Source organism: Rana temporaria, chromosome 9 (genome assembly GCF_905171775.1).
Source record: "Rana temporaria chromosome 9, aRanTem1.1, whole genome shotgun sequence".
NCBI lineage: Eukaryota > Metazoa > Chordata > Amphibia > Anura > Ranidae > Rana > Rana temporaria.
Window position 1 is genome coordinate 157,856,249 of NC_053497.1, and position 22,694 is coordinate 157,878,942.

A 22,694-nucleotide genomic window follows, 5' to 3' on the forward strand; every position below is an offset into this window, starting at 1 on the left:
CTATTATACATTTTTTAAATCCTGACTTGATTTGCGAGTGCTGTCTCGCAATATGAGCAGGACTCAAGTCGCTGGTGTATGTATTACCGTATGTGGCCAGAGGTCCGGAGATGCTCGAAAACACTCCCAGCTGGGTGGGGCCGGCGTGACGTGCGTCAGAGCACCCGAAAGTGTCAACAGTTCCCGAGTCATCTGAGTTTCCATTATTTCTTATGATATACTATATATACACACTATATTCTATATCTTATTGAAATACGAGTGCTTTGGATTACAAGCATGCTTCTGGAACGAATTATGCTTGTAACCCAAGGTATTACTGTACTTGTTTCCCACCACAAGATGTCCTCAGAATGAAGCCTACTTGGGAGGCTGAGGGCACTTTGAGTGCAGGGAGTCATGACCCCATCCCCTAAGGCCACTGCCTTAGTTTGAAGCGACAAACTATATTGTCCTTTGTAGTTAAAATTACGCAAAGCTGTACACTAGTAGAATCTTGTTTAAAACATTTTTTTTTTTTTTGATTTTCTAATTTGAAGGAGCACGATGAAAAATATTTCTGGAATTAACTAATTTCTAACAGTGTATATATTATGTGGTTTTTGTTAAGGAAAGTCCATTTATACCAAAATCAAATTTCAAGAGACACTTGTCTCATCTTTGTCGGCATTATCAAATGTATTAACAAGTTTTTTCATATGAATATTCGTTCGAAAATCTATCAGTGTGTAGCAATCTTTAGTAGATCTTTGCTCAGCATTACATTATAGAAGTGGAAGAGTTATGTGTGTGATAGCTGTGGTTGTGAGAAGTGCTCACCATGCCCCTCCTTTCCAGATGAAGAGCCTGGGAGGCACTGAAGCATATTCACTTCACTATCAGAGCTGAGGGAGGCAGGACACAGAAATCTGTCCAAACCATCGCCCCTCCACCATCCATCTGCTCTGTCTCCACTGCCTACTGTGCTCCTGGCTGCTAACACTGTATGACTAGTTGGTTGTATAGTGGCACCCCTGTAACCCGCTATGTGGGGATATAGACAGTCTGTGCTCCCCTGGCTTCTATTCACAACAGCGGTGATGGCAAACAGCAAGGTAGGAGGATCACAAATTTAAATATTATATGCACAGTTTTTCCAGCTGTGGATTGTATCAGGAAGAGGAAGACAACACTTATTTGCAATTGAAGTACAATTTCATTCCTTGAGTTGCTTTTACTTTTATAATATTTACTTCATTTTTGGATTATTTGCACAAACTACTTCTTACATTTTATAGGCATGTAATGTATGTATGTATGTATGTATGTATGTATATTGGGGCATATACAGTATACTTATGCATAGAAATGCATGGATTTTACTGCTGTTGTCAGAGGGCTACAATGTACAATATTGTACTGAATACAATGGTATCTAATCTAGTGCTTAAATATTTATCACACAAATGCATTACCAAGGTTAGGTTCACTCTTGTGTTGGTCAGGAATGCTTGTAAAATCATGCATGTTCTCGACACGCTGGCAAAACACACTGCTCTTTAGAAGATGCACAAGATTACTATTAATTCCTAATAGCACCCACATGCATCTGCAAAAAGGCATGTGTTGCAAAACCACATGGTACCACAGCACCATGAGATTCTATGTGATATGATTTAAAAAAAAAGTGTGCAGGACTTCTTTACCCAAGTTTCTGCGGGTAGGGCAACCTAGTAAATTGAATGGGCCGGCCCACCTCCAGAACGTGGGTCACTCTGAACGGAGCCTACAGCCAGCCACACATGGATTGAAATTCAGCTGGTTCAACAGGGACCGCCCGAGATTCGATCCACCTATGGGAAGGCTGATTGTACCCAAGTCGATTCATCAATCGACTTGGGTATAACCAGCCTGTTTGATTTTTTTTACATGAGATCAATGCTAGTGACTAACCGTGATCATTGTGCTCTGCTGTCTGGGAAGGCTCCACGCCTCAACCCCCCAGCCGGCAGAACACAATAGCGCTGCGGGAGGCATTTCCACATCAACACTGACTGTGTTGATGGGGGAATTGAGCGATTTTAAGGCAGGTCAAAGATGATGCATTTTTTTTTCATCCAACCTGCGGGCTGAACGAAAAAAAGTGATTTGATTTCCCCTATCAACACACTCAGTGTATATGGGAGAATCCCTCCTGCAAAGAGTTCCCTGCCATTACAATACAATGCTCAGTGTAACCTCAAAAGAAAACAGAGGGCGCACCAACCTAGTGCATTATCCTACATGACTTTATTATTGTAAAAAGTGTTTAAGTATTATACTCGCAGAATAACAATTGTATCAAAGCTCATTAAAAAGAACAGCACCATCCAAGCCACAGTACATTATGACGTGTCACAGGATAAATTAAGATCCAATAGGCTAACGTGTTTCGAGGACTAGCCTCTTCCTCAGAGCCACTAAAGTAGTTCTTGGGCACCACAACAGGTGTATTTTACAGCAGTACAAACAAATGGATGGCTGTGTGCAAGAGCCTTTATACCTAGTAGACACAATCGCCTGATAATCTGATCGTTAGTACACAGCTTCCAAGAGTCAATCACAACAGTTCATGCAAAAATATCTGAAGGGACAAGCATGGAAGTTCTCATATGATAACAAAACAAACAATTTTTGTGTAATTAGTATGGTATTTGTAAGAAAAAAATGTGACCAAGACCACGCATGCTCAAAAATTAAAGAACACATTATAAATACAATACAATATATTACATCACTTCTGAAGTTGTATTCTATTGTACAAGAATGTGTGCAACTTTAGTAACCTATTGGTTTTCAATATGAGTCTAGCATGCAAAAAAACAACAAAACTACGCTCTTTTGTCCTTTATTCTTATTGTGTGTATGAGGCTTTAGGCTTTATCAATACTGTATCTCCATGCCTTGCTAGTGTCAGGAAAGTCTGTGATGGACAGTAGTAAGTAGAAACAGTAGTAGCTCTTTGATGTATCGGCAGAATTGTGTTTATTTACATTTACATTTAGCATTCCAGCGTTGGGATAGACATGGAATCTCAAACTAGAGCATCACACTAACATCTGCACTGCAGCCTCGGCCTGCTATGTCATCTGCTTGGTTTTGCAATTATCCCGGATTTCCCAGTTTATTACATCCCTGTGTAGTGATTCAACAAAGACACATTTTTGGCATTGCGTATGCAATTGGAAGCCTTGTGCTAAATTCATGAAAACCCTGCTTTGTTGTTAATACAGAAACATGTGATAAATTCATGCAGTTCCTGTTTGTGACACTTTTCTCTGACAAATTTATATAGAAATATTGGTGATAAGGAAATTATGCACTCTTCCATTTTGTAATGAACTGTCAATTGTGATGCCCTTATAATTATTCTGTCACGTCTTCTGCAAAAAAATTGCCTTTAAGGGCTCATGCAACACGGGCAGTTTTGCCCCATACAGCATAAAAACTATTTACTGCATTTTGACATTTTTTTAGGTGCAAGGGAGGCATAGGTGCAGTGCACAGCCCCACTGCCAGCAGTCAATGATAAGCTGAAATATGTAGCAATTCTGAGCAGTGCTTGTGTTTAGATTTGTACGCGTTCAGGGATGTATGCCCCGAACACAGGAATTTTGCATTCAGGTATACATCCCTGAACTCATAAGGCCCTAAAACAAAAGCTAAATGCACCCAGCTTTGTAAAGTGGCCTTGTATTTTAACCTGTCCTTGATTTTGACAAGCTGTTAGAAAAGTGCTGTGTGCAGCACCTTTGCCACTCTTACACCCAAAAATGCCAAAATATCCATGAACACAAGCCCTTAATTACTCTGGAACTGATCTATAATGTACAGCAATTATAAAACAAACTGGCCCGGATTTAGATAGCAGTTACGATGGCGTATCTCTGGATACGCCGTCGTAACTCTGAGTTGCAGGGTCGTATCTATGCGACTGATTCATAGAATCAGTTACTTATAGATTTCCTTAAGATCCAACCGGCGTAAGTGTCTTACACCATCGTATCTTAGGCTGCATATTTACGCTGGCTGCTAGGTGGCGCTTCCGTAGATTTACGCAAGGAATATGCAAATTAGGTAGATACGCCGATTCAGAAACGTACGTCCGCCCGGCGCATTTTTTTATGTCGTTTACGTTAGGCTTTTTCCGGCGTAAAGTTACCCCTGCTATATGAGGCATATCCTATGTTAAGTATGGACGTCGTTTCCGCGTCAAATTTTGAAAATTTTACGTCGTTTGCGTAAGTCGTTTGCGAATAGGGCTGTACGTAAGTTACGTTCACGTCTAAAGCATTGACCATTTGCGGCGTAATTTCGAGCATGCGCACGTCAAATACGTGGGGTCACAATTAATTTAAGTAAAACACGCCCACATCATCCACATTTGAATTAGGCGGGCTTACCCTGGACCACATACGCTACCTGAGATACGTTACGCCCGCCGATAGATACACCATTGTATCTGAATCCGGGCCACTGTTTTCAACCTATAAAATATATGTTAAGTGTAGCACACCCAATATAGGAGCTGCAAATGAACAGGGACCCCTACTTCACAAATAGGCACACAGAATCTTCAGGCACTCAAACTCAGAAAACAGTTTGTAGCTTTGTTTTTGTTGTTTATTAGGGGTTAACAACTTGGATGGGGAAAGGGAGTTTATGGGATGCCCACTTATTGGCAACAGCATTAGGGACAACTTCCTATATACAGACTCCTCTTTAGCTTTTCGCTCTATTCCTGTTGGATCTGACAGGCTCCTTGTCTGTTCAGTAACAGCCCTTTATAGGCAGAAACTCACAGTCCCATGAGATAGCACTTGTGGAGTGAAGCAGTGTTTAGCTTTTCCTTCAGCTTCCTCTGTAGCCGCTGGTCCCAGCACCACTTCCTCAGGCAATGGCTAATCCACCTGGTTGAAACGGCCTCTTCCACCAGCCCTCCTGGCTGTCTCTCTCTTTACACCAGTCTGCCCGACTGACTCTTCACTTGCCCACCCAGCTGACTTGACTATGGTATCCCAGATATAACCTTTACTGCTAAGACCCACAGTTTATACTCCCCCTTAAACCTTTAATAATAATGAGACCACCACTGTAACTTGGAGTAAAAACTGGCCATAGCAGCCTACTTTATTTTAAATACTTCAAGTAATAAATAACATATATAAACCATAGAATTCCTGAGAAAACAGTTCTCTCTTACTACTGGACTTTGCAGGCACCACTAACACCAACTTGTAAACCTTTTAACGTTATAACATTTTTGGCACTGCGGTACCTAACCTCTGGTCATAGGCCTCAAGCCGACAAGCTGACTCAGAGACGACCACTGACCGCAGTGCCCCCATTAACCAACATTCCAGCTACACCTTGGTAGTCTAGCAAATAACACCCCTTCAGAACCCATACCACCTCTGGGTAATGGCGTCCATCTTTGGGGTAATTTCTTCTCCTGCAAAGTCCAAACACCCGCCACCAGCACCCAAAGGTAACACCTTGCCTTTGGGCGCACCTCCACAACCTCAATGCTTGCTGTACCCCGTACTACGGGTCCAACACCCCCATATCGACACCTACGGCCGAGTGGTGAACTCAATCACCCCTACTGTAACCCCATTTAGACATCCCCAACTCTGGATGCCTGACCACCAGGCCCCCCGTTTTTATTTACACACAACCTTTTTCTTTTGGCGCTGCGGTACCTGACCTCTGGTCATAGGCCTCAAGCCGACAAACTGGCTCAGAGACGACCACTGACCACAGTGCCCCCACCACATCTCTGTTAATCTACCTCTGTGCTCCGTTCACCCCCACCACTGACCTGGCCATCCTCTATGATGCCCTAGTAACCATGTCCCGACCATACCAACTTCGCATCCGGGAACGACATGTGGATGCGCAGCAACTCAAATATAAAGCGTCCTTCGCGACGTCCAGTATTGACCCCTCCCCCAAATCCTTTCCCCCCACCTGGGGAACCCGTACATCCGGCGGTCGGTCCACACCTGCAAACCTGTGCCCATCCGGTACCACTCTACTCCACCACAATTCCAGGAAACCACACCAACGCACATGAGCCTGTCGTCTCTGGGCCCCCAGCTATCTACCCTTCGGTCGCACCTGCTCTATTTGCCCCCCAATCCCCGAAGGGGTGGTCACAATCCAGACCAATCCCTGTACAGTACCAGAAAACAGTAAGCCACATATACAACCCTTTTTTTTAATAAAACAAAACACAAACCCCTTAAGCCAGGCCACCAGCCATTGTGGTCTTACAGCCACTCGAAACCTCCACGACTCCCACCTGCCTATCCTCTTGACAGTTGCCTCGTCACGACCATCACGCGCAGCCTCTGTCGCTGACCCCACTCCAAAGAAATGCACCGAGAATTCCTTATACACGAGGCCCAATGCCCCCCAAAACATTTCCCAAACACTGTTACCACCGATACCGCGACCAGGATCCCTCCTTCTTATGTAACGAAAATGAACCGCCCACCTTCGGGCGTGCCTGCGGGACTTACCGCACCAGCCCTACTGGACAAAGGTCTAAACCAACAACAGTGAACGTCTGCACTGACTTAACCTTCCCCTTCCGATCCGTTTTGGATATACTAGAACCAGTGTAGCCCCTTCCTTTGCCCACCCCGCGTCAGCAGAAACATGCCGCCTTGACTTTTATTTTTTTTTTTTTTTTTGAAGGGGTTAGGGTGGGTAACCGACCCGACCACCCCAAATGCTGCAAAAATAGCCCGAGCAAACACTACACGGAACAACGCAACCCCATACCGGGACGGACACAATGTCCCCCCCTTTCTCCATAACCACCTCCAAAGATGTAAACGACACCGAGCTACGTGCATCCATCCGGCGCCTCTGATTCCTATAACCCTTGAGTGCTTGCCGCACCCAAAACCTCAGTAAAATATGGACAACCTTGCCACTCGAACAAGAATGCCAGCCTCACCAATTTTCCTCATCCAATACCAGCTGTGACATCACCGCCTCCCTGTTCCTGGACCAACCATACCGAACCAGAACCCTTACCTCCGGTCCCAACGGCTACACCTCTGACTCCCGAACCATAGTCTGCCACCCAACCAGACCTTCTACAGACCGCCCATGTTCCCTCACTTTACCGACCTTCTGCTTCCACGGGGGACGATTGAACTAACCTCCACAGCCACTCAGGGCAAGGGACCCCATGTTCATCCGCACCCACTCACGAAAACCCGTCCCACTGAAAGCGGAACGAGGCGTACGCCACTACAATGTCCACTCCCGGCAAAACACAGCCTACACAAACTATCCCTTCGTAAACCGCGCAGCCCCATGTCGCAGGAGACGAGTAACTGAGGGGAGGAACCCGTGACCCTGTTGCCACCTTTGTACCACCCCCAACTTCGCCCCGTTGAGCGTACTTTTCCTGTCCCGAGAAGCCGCACCCCCACAACTCAACTGCCAGCACCCCTGAATCAGCTCAGCCGCACTAAATTCCTTGTGAAACACCGCTGCCCAACCGGACTGAGGAAAAATGGCAAGCACACCCCTTGCCCTGAAAGATCATCCCAAACCCCTGCTCCTCGCCCACATCCGTGAGCAGCTCCATGTCCAAGGTGCTGACCGGCTCGGACACGAGGCCCTGCCGTTAACAGACTACCAAAACCCAACAAAAGGATAAGTGCCCCAGCAGGTCCTACCTGTGACCTTTTTCCCCACCGCACCTAACCTCTACCCGCCGGGAGGATGCGGCCCGCAAAGTCAAGTCTTCCCCAGGAGCATCTCCAGCGCTTTAAGGTGAACCTTCCACAAACCTACTATCCCCTTAATCTCTGCCTTGAGGCCTACCAGTTTATCCGGCGGCAACCTGACTTCCAGTGATTATGAATCGCTGACAATGCCCAAGAATTGCCCGCACGACCTGGGGCCCCCGTCAGTCTTTTGGGCACCAACAGGGCGCAAACCGTACCGCCATGCAACCCACCATGGCCATCCAAACACCGCAGATACGCGACCCAGCTGGGCAAATGCCGAGAAGTCGTTCCGATAGCGCACCGGCTCCGGAGAAACCCATTGGCCGGCACTTATCCACGTAGCTCACCCCTTCTCCCGGACAACCCAACAGCTTGAAGCTGTCCGGGTGTACCGGCAAAGCCGAAAGGCCGCCTTGATGTACGACCTAGACACCCAGGTCCCCCGACCACACTACCTACCCATCACTGCCGCACTGAATGACGTGTACCACACCGTACAATCTCCCAGGTTGATGGCCCCCACTGACCGCCCCCCCCCCCTAGTACATGAAAGATGATGAATGAGAATGAGCCTGACCACCCCTCAATGGGGAAACTACCAACCCCACACAAGAGTAGGGGGAGGGTGAAACAGGCCACCACACTAACCAGTGCCCCTTCCCTCCCCAGGCCACCGAAACCACTCTGGGGAGATGTAACACAGCACGCAAAAGGTCTGTACCTCCGGGGGAACCCCGGACCACTAAAACCCCCTGCGAAACCCTTCCCAAGCAGCCACCCTGTCGGGCCACCTAACTATAATTTGTCGCAGCCTTTTACCCATCGCCGACGTACTACCTCTTACCGGAAGGATATGCGGGACGCCCCTACCTTGTCTTAAGACAGCGGAAAGAGGAACCCCCCCAACTTTTCGCCGCTACCCTGCTTACACCGCCAGGCAGTGCCCCCCTAAAACCGTAGGCTTTGCTGCTCGTTTCATGGTAGCTGAAGAGCGCCAGACCGTGCCCGGGGCCCCTCTCCTATCACGCTCGCCACAACCGAATACCCCTGCGACTAGTTTGCTAAAAGAAAATTCCTGGGTATACGCCTGCACCCCCTTGTACCTCTGCCCACCTTCTTGGACTCCTCCGGCTTGACCCTGTCCAGGTTAAACTTCTCCCAGCGGCAACAGAGCAATTTCTCCACATATTCGCTCTTCCAGCTTATCTCTTGTTTCAAATGTAAACCCAGCGGAGCCACGGACAAGTGTATACCTCCCCCTTTACCGCGTCCGCCAAACGGGCTAGATACCGCTTACTTGCAGTGTACCCCCACCGCCTCCGCCTTGTCCCCCTAGTTGCCACGCGGCCCTCGCCCATCCCATACACCTCTCCTCTGCCCCGAAACCAGCAGCCACCGGCACCGCTATCGCGGTAGCGGTGGTTCCAAGTTACCTCCACCCGCCGGCACCCCAGCTGCCACCGGGCCAATGGCGGGTTTGTCCCTCCCCTTTTGCTTGCTCCCCAAGGCCTCCAACCCCAACCGAAATCGTTGCACACCTGAGTCAACCACATAATTTTTCCCCATGGGCCCTGGCCCCCCCGACGGCCACCCCACTGTCACCCCCCCCCGCCACTGCGGGCACCTTCAATATCACCTGGGCCCCCCTCTCTCGGCCCCCACCCCACAGATACCCCTCACACCGTATTGCAAAAGTAATTAGCCAAAATCACCTTAACTGACTGCCTGGAAGCAATCCCAGCAGCCGACCGACACGCCTCCCTCGATGCCGACACCGTCCTGGATACGACCTCCTCCTCTGAGCCCGACATCTCCCCCTCCGCCCGGCCCACGCACGAACATCTGAAAAGAAAGAAGGCCCACCAGGCACCTCGGGCCTAGCGGCTGACGGTCCAGCGCAAGCGTGCACTCCCACTGCGCCCTCAGGACCCCTCCGGATTTTTTTTTTATTTTTTATTTATTTATTTATTTATTTATTTATTTATTTATTTATTTTTAGGGTGCCAGGCCTCTGCGACTCCCGCTGCCTTGTCCCTCCCCCCCTCTCTCCTGGGCTGGATTGGAGGTGGCTAGCCTCGGATGGTGAGGGGCTATAGCCACCGCTGGGACAGATTTCCCCCGCCGAGACTCCGGGACCTCCAGTGCTCTTCCCGTACAGGTGGGCCTAGCTGCCGCCTTGGTGCCCCCCCGAGCTGACCCCCCCGAACCGCACCACCGCCTGGCGCTGTCACCGGGGCCCCCCCGCTGCGCCCGAGTGATCTCCCCCCCCGGATCGCGGGCTCCCCTCCCTGCAGATGTGCATGGTGGAAGGCCCGAGGGGGGGGGGGCACCGCCACTAGGCCGCAAGCGCCGCGGCCGAAGTTATTATGAGGGGGGGGGGCCCGGGGGGACCCAGTAGGGCCCCCCACCTAGCTAATTTCCCAGGTGGATGGCCCAGGGGGGGGGCGCCGCTACTAGGCCACAAGCCCCGCGCTCGAGTGACCCCCCCCCCCACAACAGGCGGTGCGATCGGTCTGGCAAAGTGTGCGAGGAGCGGCTCCCAAACAGCTGAAATCACCCCTCCAGAGCCGCCCGGCCTATGCAGAAATATGGGCAAGCAGGCTGTCCCCCCCCGACGGTTCTGGCAAAGCACACGAATCCCCAGCAGCAATCCTGCCTGAGAAATATGGGCAAGCAGGCTGTCCCCCCCGACGGTTCTGGCAAAGCACACGAATCCCCAGCAGCAATCCTGCCTGAGAAATATGGGCAAGCAGGCTGTCCCCCCCGACGGTTCTGGCAAAGCAATCAATTCCCCAGCAGCAATCCTGCCTGAGCAATATGGGCAAGCAGGCTGTCCCCCCCGACGGTTATGGCAAAGCACACGAATCCCCAGCAGCAATCCTACCTGAACTTTTCTCCCCACACCATGTGTTACCCGGGAAAGGAGGGAGAAGGAATTTATAGCTTCTCCTCCCCCACCACTGTACTCTCCCTAACCACTCCCCCCTGGCTTGTAAGGGTTTCTGTTAACCCTGTCATGCCGGCCCTGCGCCTATTGTCTGCTGTTCTTTGCTCCGGGCCTCTCTTTCTGGAGATCTCTCAGGGGAAAGGCATAAGACTTAAGCCCACCGCTGTCTTCAAGAGAGACTGGCTACATGCGGTAGTCTCCCCCCTTTGTTAGTCCCCACCAGTGTTGAAGTACTCACTCAGTTCTCTCTTGCTTCCGTGCCTCCAGGAAAGCCTCCTCCCTTGTGTTTTTTGGCAGGATCCTTCCAGCACTCGAGCCCCAGCCGAAGGATGGGGCCACTGGCCCAGACTAGGAGGTACGCCTCAGGGCCAATGACAGCCTCCTCAACACTGCATCTACATCTTCCACCTGACTGCCCCTGCTGGAATGGCCCATGTCTATTTATGAGGTTATCTCAGTCCTTGCCAGCTCACCACTGGGGATTGCCCGAGGCCTCAAAAATATCCATGGCAGCTCCTTCTAACCCCCACCCTCTAATTCTAGAAGGTTCTCCAACCTTCCAGACATCAGGGGGAGGCACAAGGGAACTGCCCGGATTAGTCATCCAGCTATGAACTCTACTAACCCTGACCCAATTATAGACTCACAAGTTTACAGCATGAGTCAGGATATGGTTTGCCTACTCTTACTTCTAGCACACCACTAGAGGGTGCTACATAATATTGACATAAAGCAGACCATCAGTCATTTTTTCAACTTTCCATCTATTAAATCTTCTGCCCTTGTTTTAACTTTGGATAGTAAATACCTTATACAGCCAACTTCCTGTTTCTTGTCTGGTAAAAAGCCTAGGCTTATGACATCATTCACAGCTCCCACTCTCATGAGTTTGCCAGTAAGGGAGTGGAGGCAAGTTATAAGAGGGCCAATCAAAGCTGCAGGGCTGCAGAGCTGGAGGTGTGTGTCTGTGGAAATCCAGGAAGTGAACAGGCAGCAGCTTCAGCTGCCCATATTTAAAACGGTTGTAGCCAGACTTAGTGGAGGGAGATTTCTGCAGCATATTTGGCAAGTACAGAATCACAGTATATATAAAATATTCAAAGTGGTTGGAGGGAGCCTTCAGAATGGCAACAATGTTTTTTTTACAAATTATGTGAGCAGACTGGAGTTCTTTTAACACATGTGAAACTAGGCCAGATCCACAGCCAGCCGCCGCAACTTAAATATTCCCATTTAAGTTACACTGGCTGAAAATTTCTACCTAAGTGCCCGATCCACAAAGCACTTACCTAGAAATTTTCGGCTGTGTAACTTAAATCCGGCCGGCGTAAGGCGTTCCCAATTCAAATGGGGCGAGTCCCATTTAAATTAGGCGCGCTCCCGCGCCGGACGTACTGCGCATGCTCGTCACGTCATTTTCCCGACGTGCATAGTGCGAAATTACGTTACGCCGAGCTTCGTGAATCGCGCCGGGTCAAAAAAGTTGCGTCGGGAAAAAAAAACGAGTTGCGGCGGGAAAAAAAAGACAGCGTCGCTGGAAAGAAGTGTCTGCTTTTACAAGCTGTACTAACTTTACACTTTGTAAAAGCAGCCCTAATTTTACGATTGCAAACTAATACTTACGGAGAAAAAAACGAAGCTGAAAAGCTTTGTGGATCTCCGTAAGTGCTAATTTGCATACCCGAAGCAGCATTTCGACTCAAAATGCCCCCAGCGGCGGATGCGGTACTGCATCCTAAGATCCGGCAGTGTAAGTCCCTTACACATGTCGGATCTTCTGTCTATCTCTTGGAAACTGATTCTGTGGATCAGTTCCAAAGATAGAAACAGGGATACGCAGGCGGAACAGCAGATCCACCTGCGTATCTCTTTTGAGGATCTGGCCCCTAGTGTCCAGAAAATCCTTAAACAAAAAGGGTAAACAAATCAGTATAAAATGTGTATCCCATACATTGCACAAACCAAAAAAAAAAAAAAAAAGCATCCATAAAAATGTCCAACCACGTGTATAATTAAAATTACTTCTTCAATATCACCAGTAATTTGAAGATCACCACCCAAGTGCTCTCACAGCAGTGCACTCACTGCTTACTGGACCTAAATGATCACTATAATACAACGGTCAAAAACTAAATGCTCAGGTCCACACCTCTCCACCATTCTCAGTCACACCATCAACATAAAGGAAGAGATAAACCGCATGCATTGGGTAATAAAGTTTTAAAAACTTTCATTTATTATAAACAAGTGTGCACTCAAAATATCCCCCAAAATATTGCGTAATAATACAGCTCTAGAAGGTGTACTGATTACATCATGTCATAAGGCTCCCAATGCGTTTTGTTACAGACAACATCAGGGAACTGGCTGTATAGGGCTGTAAGTAGATTTACCATGAGAAATGCATAAACCGGCAAACATGTAAAGCCCCAGATGCAGATAGTCTGTGTCTACTGGTGTATATGTGTCTAAACGCACATAACACGCTATTACATGTTGTAAGATTGGGGAATTAAACTCAAGTAGCAGGTGCATTTACAATTGGCAGCGACCAGTCCAAACTGTAGTTTTAGGGTGTGGCAGCCCACTTTTATTGAGTAAAAGAAAAGTTCACTTATACACCAGTTGCCCATGCAGGGGGTTTCTTCCACAAAAGGATGAACGAAAATACCAAGCCACCTGTCTTACCCGTTGGCAACACTGCTGCTCCTCTTACCAGTCCTTTGACTGTCATTCAGCTCTTTTGCACACTTGGCTCTCTAGCCTTCAGTTGCAGCTCCCTGCTGCATGGCCCACCTCTGGCCTAGGAATTGGGGTTCTCCTGATTGGAGCTGACCTGACTCCTGGGACCAAGATCCGCTGCCTTGGGGCTGGGTCCTCTGACCCCTTGATGAGACCTGTCCTGTGGCTTCTGGCTGGGGCCCCCTGACCCCAGGTGAGACCTTCCAGACACCATACTGGTAGCTGTCTCCAAAACGACCCTGCACACCTGTGTAGTGAGTCAGGTTGCAAGCATCTAGCAAAACCTGGACCCAGGATTGAATGTTCTGATTCAGAACTACAGAATCTAGAGAGATGCTAGTTCTGAGCCTTGCATTAACCCTTAATGAGACTCCTCAGTCACCTTTTCCTATAAACTGAAAGAGCCTCTCTGTCACAGTGTATTTTTACAGTGGATGTCTCTGCCAGCTTTTGGCAACAAGATGCAACATAGATATTAGTATTTTCGTTTCAAAAATTATTATTCAGGTTTTCACATTTTTCAAACAATAGCACACAAATATTGGACACATGGTTCAGAGTGTTGACTTAACACAATAGGCTATATATTAGTATTTAGCCTATTGTGGGCATAGCAACTTTCAGGCATTTATGTTGAATGTTTGTGAGGCATATTACAAGTGCTTTACATGTTTATTCAAGCTTCAGGCATATTTGCTTTAGCCAATAGAAAGCACTAGAGGGGGAAAGCCAATTCTTACAAGGTTAAAAAAACACCTGAAATACGCCTGTAAGTGGGTGCAGTGTTGTGCACTGGCAGTAAAGAATACACTTAGAGGCTGAGGTAGGAGAAAACAGTATATTGAGAGACTTCACCAGTCACTTAAGGCGGAGTTCCACCAATATAAAAGTCGGCAGCTACAAAAAGTGTACAGTTGCTGTTGACTTTTATTAATCGGACACACACCTGTCCTAGGTTACAGCGATGCAGGCTGTGGCTTCACGCACTGCGCATGCGCGAGCTGCACGCCTTGATTGGCCGGGCAGTCATCTGAGGCCTATAATGTGTGTCCCAGATGATTGTGAGGGAGGGAGGGGGGAGAGGTGAACCGGTCCGGACCGGGAGGAAGTGGGAGCTGGAACCCTCTAAAAAGAGGGTTTCCGCCCCCCCCCAAAAATGACATGCCAAATGTGGCATGTCAGGGGTCACCTTCCCTTAAAGCAGAAGTTCCATTTTTGGGTGGAACTTCACTTTAAGAACAGTAGCAGAGTATTGTGATCTTGAAATGATGCTGACAGCTTCTGCAGCAAGGCGGGAAGGGAATGTGGTCTGGCCAGTCCATACCCAAATGGTAGATGAAATAGCACAGTTCTTGCACTTTCCCTACTTCTCCAGAACCTTTCCCTGATGCTAGGTACTGTCCCTGCCAGACGGGTAACCTGTTTCTACACTAGCCACTTGCATAAAGCACAACAAACCCGAGAGTTGGAGTCTTAAATAGACTCTGTCCTGCCCAAGATGGCCACCCAGATTACATGGAGTGCCAGCATTTAGTCAGAAAGCTGTATCCAGGAAGTCATAGAGCAGCGATATGCAATTAGCGGACCTCCAGCTGTTGCAGAACTACAAGTTCCATGAGGCATAGCAAGAGACTGGCAGCCACAAGCATGACACCCAGAGGCAGAGGCAAGATGGGACTTGTAGTTTTGCAACAGCTGGAGGTCCACTGATTGCATATCCCTGTCATAGAGGAACCTAGGGCCTAATCCACAAAAGGGATACGCCGGCGTATCTACTGATACGCCGTCGTATCCCTGTTTCTATCTATGGAACTGATCCACAGAATCAGTTTAACATAGATAGGCAGAAGATCCGACATGTGTAAGGGACTTACACTGTCGGATCTTAGGATGCAGTACCGCAGCCGCCGCTGGGGGCATTTCTCGTCTAAATTAGCACTTACGGAGATCCACGAAGCTTTTAAGCTTTGTTTTTTCACCGTAAGTATTAGTTTGCCGTCGCAATATTAGGGCTGCTTTTACAAGGCCTAAACTGTTTACACCTTGTAAAAGTAGACCCTTCTATCCTGCGTCGCTGTCATTTTTTTTTTGACAATTTTCTTTTTCCCGCCGCAACTCGTTTTTTTTTTTTTACGCCCGTCGCGATTCTCAAAACCCGGCGCAACGTAAAACCGCGCAAAGCACGTCGGGAAAATGACGTCGGGAGCATGCGCAGTACGTCCCTGCCAGACGGGTAACCTGTTTCTACACTAGCAACTTGCATAAAGCACAACAAACCCGAGAGTTGGAGTCTTAAATAGACTCTGTCCTGTCCAAGATGGCAACCCAGATTACATGGAGTGCCAGCATTTAGTCAGAAAGCTGTATCCAGGAAGTCATAGAGCAGCGATATGCAATTAGCGGACCTCCAGCTGTTGCAGAACTACAAGTTCCATGAGGCATAGCAAGAGACTTGCAGCCACAAGCATGACACCCAGAGGCAGAGGCAAGATGGGACTTGTAGTTTTGCAACAGCTGGAGGTCCACTGATTGCATATCCCTGTCATAGAGGAACCTAGGGCCTAATCCACAAAAGGGATACGCCGGCGTATCTACTGATACGCCGTCGTATCCCTGTTTCTATCTATGGAACTGATCCACAGAATCAGTTTAACATAGATAGGCAGAAGATCCGACATGTGTAAGGGACTTACACTGTCGGATCTTAGGATGCAGTACCGCAGCCGCCGCTGGGGGCATTTCTCGTCTAAATTAGCACTTACGGAGATCCACGAAGCTTTTAAGCTTTGTTTTTTCACCGTAAGTATTAGTTTGCCGTCGCAATATTAGGGCTGCTTTTACAAGGCCTAAACTGTTTACACCTTGTAAAAGTAGACCCTTCTATCCTGCGTCGCTGTCATTTTTTTTTGACAATTTTCTTTTTCCCGCCGCAACTCGTTTTTTTTTTTTTTTTACGCCCGTCGCGATTCTCAAAACCCGGTGCAGCGTAAAACCGCGCAAAGCACGTCGGGAAAATGACGTCGGGAGCATGCGCAGTACGTCCGGCGCGGGAGCGCGCCTAATTTAAATGGGACTCGCCCCATTAAATTAGGAACGCCTTGCGCCGGACGGATTTAAGTTACACCGCTCAAAATTTCTAGGTAAGTGCTTTGTGGATCGGGCACTTAGGTAGAGATTTTGCGGCGGTGTAACTTAAATGGCAAAAGTTACGGTGCGCCGGGTTTTTGTGGATTAGGCCCCTAGTTCCTCACAACTTTTTTCCCTCTCTGCATTGCTAGTTTGGTCTTACACCACCTACAGTGGGGAATACAGACTGCACCTGCATACACGTCTGCCAAAATGAACACTTGGGATTGTTAAGAGATATGGTTCTAGCTACAAACCGCTCAGGTGTAAACGCTCAAGGTCTGTGAATACAGGATCAAACAGCCTTTTTATGCGAATGATTAACTCCTTAAAGTCTTACTAAACCCACAACAGTAAAATCAGTCTGTATATGCAGTAAAACATGCTTGTTAAGCTCACTGTGGAACCTAAGGGGTTAATCATCTGTAGTGTGTAAAAAGGCTGTTTGATTCTGTATGCACAGATCCTCCTCTTCTTTCACTGAATTCAAAGCATGTCTGGATAAGACAGAGCCTTTGGAGTCAGGCTGCACATGCTCAGTTTGTTGTGTATTGCTAGGAAAAAAAAAATTCTTGGGCGTGCATGTGATCAGCGCAGGGCCAATCAGCACTGTCCAGACCAAGGGTCAGGGGTCCTGCATCCTGATAGGACAGCCAGTGCAAGTATGAAAATTCCTCTTACATGTGTAACCAGGCTCTTACATGTGTAACCCAAGACTGCTATTTAATGCTGATTAAGAAAAAGTATTTAGCAATCCTGGGTTTAGTAACACTTTAATCTTTACAGGAGTCTGTGTAGCTTCTAACTCGTGAGTTGCAATACCTGGTTAAAAAGCCATCAAAGATTTGGCAATTATGTTAGTTGGCAAACACACATGGCAACCAGGTTTCCTGCTCTACCAATATGACTTCCATATGTTGAAATCTTATTGGTTATTGCTTTGTTGCTTTTAGCAAAACATTGTAAAAAACCCAGCAGCCTTTGGTGTAATGGAATTAATTAACTTCAGATAGCTTTCAATGTTGGGACAGAGCTATAAACATTTTCTTTCAGGAGTGTAGTAGGAGTGTAGTAGCTTTTTGCTGTTTTTCTTGGGTAGTCATGAGGTTGTACACTCCCTAACATCCATCATACAGTACCAACATACCAAAATAATAAACATACAATAAAGGTTTTGGGAAAATGTTAAAGGAGTTGTAAATGTTTTTTTTTTTTTTTTTAAATAACAAACATGTTATACTTACCTCCACTGTGCAGTTCGTTTTGCACACAGTGCCCCCGATCCTGGTCTTCTGGGGTCCCTCTGTGGCTGTCGCGGCTCCTCCCCGCAAAAACTACACACAGACATGCGAGCAAGCTCGCATGGTGTGTAGCTATTGCAGACGTGCCCCCGTGATACAGTGGCGGCCATAGCCGCCGCTGTATCACTCAGCCCCGCCCCCCAATGCGCCGTATCATTGGATGTGATTGACAGCAGCGCCAGCCAATGGCTGCGCTGCTTCCAATCCATCCATTGCAGCCAATCAACGGCCAGGCTTCGACTCGAGGAGGATGACGGGGCGAGCGCGGGACTTTCGAAAAGGGTCAGGTAAGTAAAACGGGGGCTGGGGGCATCATCTAATGTTTTTTCACCTTAATGCATAGAATGCATTAAGGTAAACATTATTTTATTTTATTTTTTACAATCAAAGGGCCAGATTCACAAACAGCGGCGCAAATTAAGTTAGTCAAAACTTATGTCATTTAAGTTACGGCGCCCTAATTTTGTGTCGTAAGTGCCGTATCCACAGCGCATTTGCGTCCAAAATTGCGCAAGTGTAACTTAAATTCCGAGACGTAAGGCGGGGCTATTGCAAGTGGGAAGGAAGTGGGCGTGCTTCATTGTAATGAGCCGTGACCCCATGCAAATGAAGGGCCGGTCGTACTGCGCATGCGCGCATGAATCTGCTCCTCACTGGGCATGTGCAGAACTTTGCTCGGCGCAATCAGTGAGATAGGTAAAAGGCCAAGTGTACTTAGTTTGAGGATCGCCCTGTGTATAAAAAGCCCCAGACATACACACTTCTCTTGCAAAAGTATATCCCTGTGTTCCCCTTCCTAGAGCAAGTTGCTTCTGCTCTGATCGTTTGTTGGTGTTTGTTGGTGAGTTGTGTGTGAGATAAAAGTTTTGGAGGAGTAGTAGATTGTATTTGGTGTTTTTTTTGCTAAGTGTATTTTCTGATTGTTTTTTTTCCTAAGTGTATTTTCTGTTTGTTTTTTTTCTGAGTGTATTTTCTGTTTGTTTTTTGCGTGTTTGTTTTTGAATTTGTAGTAGCTGTCTGCTTGTGTGTTTAGATTTTTGTGTGTGTTTCTTCTGTGAGTTTTTTTGTTTGTTTGTTGTGTGTGTATTTTTGTTGGTGCTGAGTGGTGGGTGTGATGGCACCAAAGCGAAGGAAGCTCAATTTTTCCACGATTGAGAAGCAGATACTTGCTCGGGGCATCGTCCAATATGGGCGTTTTTTGCATGGCCCTGATAGCCGGAACACCTCCCCGGCCCAGAGGAAGGACATATAAAAAAAATCACGGATCAGATCAATGCGGCGGGGGGGGGAGACGAGGACCCCCGCTGGCATACAAAAGAAGATCAACGATCTTAGGAGCGTGGTCTGTGACAAGGTGGCCAAAATAAATGCACATGCCACGGGCACTGGAGGAGGGGGACCCTGCCCCGTCAGGCTCAGTGAGGAGGAATGGGCAGTGTCCCGGTGTTTCCACCCACAGCAGGTGGTGGGCCTGCGTGGCTATCAATCCGATGTTGCTGTGAGGACAGGTACATTTTTGGTTTTTCTATCTGGTGATTAGCATGTGTGGGTGGGGGAAGGGAAGATGTGCCAAGTGTGTGGATCCTCCAACCTGTGATTGTTTTGTGTCCTCCACAGATGGCCAGGAGGTTGCCGGCCCATCAGGCCAGGAGGTTGCTGGCCCATCAGGCCAGGCTGCTGCACCATCCCCAGGACAAGAGGCTGCTGAGGAGTCCCAAGAAGGGCAGGAGTCCCCAGGGGAGGGGATTGGCCACACCTCCCCTCATGAGGAGGTTGAGGGGGAGGAGGATGAGGGGGGGAGGCTGAGGAAGAAGATATGCAGATTGGCAGGGAAGTCCTTTTGGCCTCTGATTTGTTTCCCCCTGAGGCTACTCCTGAGGCTGGCAGCAGTCAGGCCACCATCAGGGTTAGCCCCTCCCACTCCTCCCCCAACAGGCCTCAACCCACAAGGGTCACTCTCTCCCCTCCTCCCAGGGCACATGCCTCAGGGGCAGGCAGGATGGCGACTCAGGAGACCAGGGGGGTGGCCGAGCGTCTGCCGGCCAATCTGCAGAGGGACAATACCCGGCAGACCCTCAATCTGGCTCAGATAAAAGATACTCTGAGCCAGATGCAGACAAGCCTGGGTGCAATGAGGGAGGCAATCACTGATGGGGCCACAAACTCCTTGGCGGTCATCACATGCTTGTGTGACGTGCAGACCGCCACAACAGGCATGGCCCAGGAGGTGAGTGCCCTGACCCAGGCTGTCCAGGACAATACCCGGGCTGGCCAGGCCAATGCGGCTGCCCTCACAAACTGTCTGACAAGGATAGCAGTGGCCTTGGAGGGCAGGCCAGCAGGAGGACAGTCACCAGGGGAGGCTCCTCCTTCCCCTGCTCACACCCCCCCCAGGATGATCCTCCTTCCCCTGCTCACACCCCCCCAGGATGATCCTCGTTCCCCTGCTCACACCCCCCCCAGGAGGCTCCTCTGGTTGGCCGTGGCTGTCGCCGCCGCCATTAATTTTGCAGGGGTACTTTTGTTTTTTTATTTTTATGATTTTGTTTTGTATACTGTACTTATGATTTGTTTCATGTGTGTGAATGATGTGTGAATGTGGGGGGGGGTGGCATTCCTGATTAAATAAGGGTGTCACCCTCAGTTTTGGTGGAATAGGGATCCCCAGGACCAGGGAGAAGTGATCCCAGGTCCCTGAATGGTGTATGAATGCACAGTGACATAATTGGAGCCGTGGCGGGGCGTTACTGCTCCCAAGTACCATTGGGGGGGTACTTGGATCTAATCCAATTCGATGTGCATGTGATGTGTCTGTGCTAGGGACCACAGTGGTGTGCATTCATGCATTCTAATTGTGACATAATTAATGTATGTGTTTACTGTGCAAAGATGCATTCTCATTGTGACATGTTTAATGTGTGTTTACTGTGCAAAGATGCCTTCTGCGAGGCGTCTCCTGGCTGCTGTTCCCTCAGCAGACCGGGTAGAGTTGGTTGGGGGGGGGGGATTGTCAGGTTCGGGGGTCAGGTCATCACATATGTCAATCTCCAGGCCCCTTCTCACTGCGAAGTTGTGCAGAATACAACATGCCCCGATGATCTGGCACACACAGTCTGGGGAATACAACAGGGTACCCCCAGACTTATCCAGGCATCGGAAACGTGACTTCAGGAGGCCAAATGTGCGTTCCACCACTGCACGGGTGCGTATTTGTGCAGCATTGTAGTTTTCCTCTCCTGGGGTTTGGGGGTTCCGGTATGGAGTCATAAGATGGGGTCCCAGTGCATATGCAGAGTCACCTGGAAGGGAAAAGCCAGAAGGTTGTTAGTCATGCATGTGCCCCTCGTGATGTCTGCATCATGGGGGGGGACAGTCATACCTGACACCCATGTCACTCACCAACCAGCCAGCTGTCCCCATACACGTTCTGTTCCAATTCTCTGGAGATGTTGCTGTGACGGAATATGTAGCTGTCATGGATGGATCCTGGAAATTTGGCACAGACGTGCCATATGAGATATTTGGCATCCACTATCACCTGGACATTGATTGAATGCCAGTGCTTCCTATTTTGGTACATGTGCTCTGTCTCATGGGGGGGCTGTAGTGCCACATGTGTGCAATCAATGGCCCCGATGGTGTGTGGGAATCCAGCAATTTGGAAAAAATCGGTCATTGTGTCCATTCGCTGGACCTCCTGGGAGGGTTTGATGAATTGATTGGCCATGCGTCTCAGGATTGCAGGGACAACCTGGTGCACACATCTGCTCATGGAGGATTGTGCCATCCCAGCCACACCTCCACTTGTGCGCTGAAAAGAGCCAGTGGCCAAGAAATGCAGTGTGCAGCCAGGACCTTGATCAGTGGCTGCACTGCATGTGAGCGGTGTGTTGGGCTGGTGAGGTCATCCTGCAGGATTATGGTTATTTCCATGATGGCTTCACGGCTGAATCTGAAGGTGCGATACACCCCTGCTTCCCCCATGAGAAACACATCTAGGCGTCTGCGGTATACCCTCTCCTGTGCCCTCCTCCTCCGTTCCCTCCTCCTTCTTAGCGCGTCTAAAGTCACTAGTGCAGTTATGATCATGGATGGCCCTGGCATGTTGGCAGACAGATTGTAGTCCAGCAAGTGTGTGTGCTCAGCTCTTCCTTAATGGTGTTGCTTTAGCTGACCTTTACACAGCAGGTGTAAAATTAGGGCACCTTTTATAAAGTGTAACTTCCTGCTGGTAAACTAACAGAAGCGCACAGGGCGTAATCTACGGCACACACACTTAATTTTGTGGATCGCCCTATCTCCCTCATTTGCATCTTTGCCTATCAAAACAGCGGCGTGTCTAGCGTAATTTGCGCGAAGAAGCGCCGTTGTAATTTTTTTAAGTAGGACGGAAATACCGGAATTTCAGGCGTATCTCGTTTTGAGGATCAGCCGCAAAGATACGCGCAACGCAAATTTCAATTACGACGCGTATCTCGAGTTAAGTCGGCGCATCTGCTTTGTGGATCTGGCCCAAAGGTTTTATTGAAAATTAGTAAATACATACAATTGACAATGTTGCAGAGATTGACATGAAACATAAACTGAGAAACAATGGGCTAGATGCATAGAGAGTTACGCCGGCGTATCAGTAGATACGCCGTCGTAACTCTGAATCTACACCGTCGTAAATTTAAGCGTATTCTGGAAACCAGATACGCTTAAATTAGGCTAAGATACGAGCGGCGTAAGTCTCCTATGCCGTCGTATCTTAGGGTGCATATTTACGCTGGCTACTAGGTGGCGCTTCCGTCGATTTCAGCGTAG

General features: G+C 48.5%; 1 protein-coding gene across 1 annotated transcript in view; it reads left to right on the forward strand.

The window, feature by feature from the left end:
• Positions 1-882: 882 nt before the first annotated feature.
• The window catches only part of OLFML2A (olfactomedin like 2A), an 858,109-nt gene continuing 836,297 nt past the window's right edge, over positions 883-22,694 (forward strand). Inside the window, exon 1 of the mRNA XM_040324870.1 lies at positions 883-1,094. Coding sequence (XP_040180804.1) covers positions 1,026-1,094 — 69 coding nt within the window. The 5' untranslated portion in view covers positions 883-1,025. The remainder of the gene's footprint in view (positions 1,095-22,694) is intronic.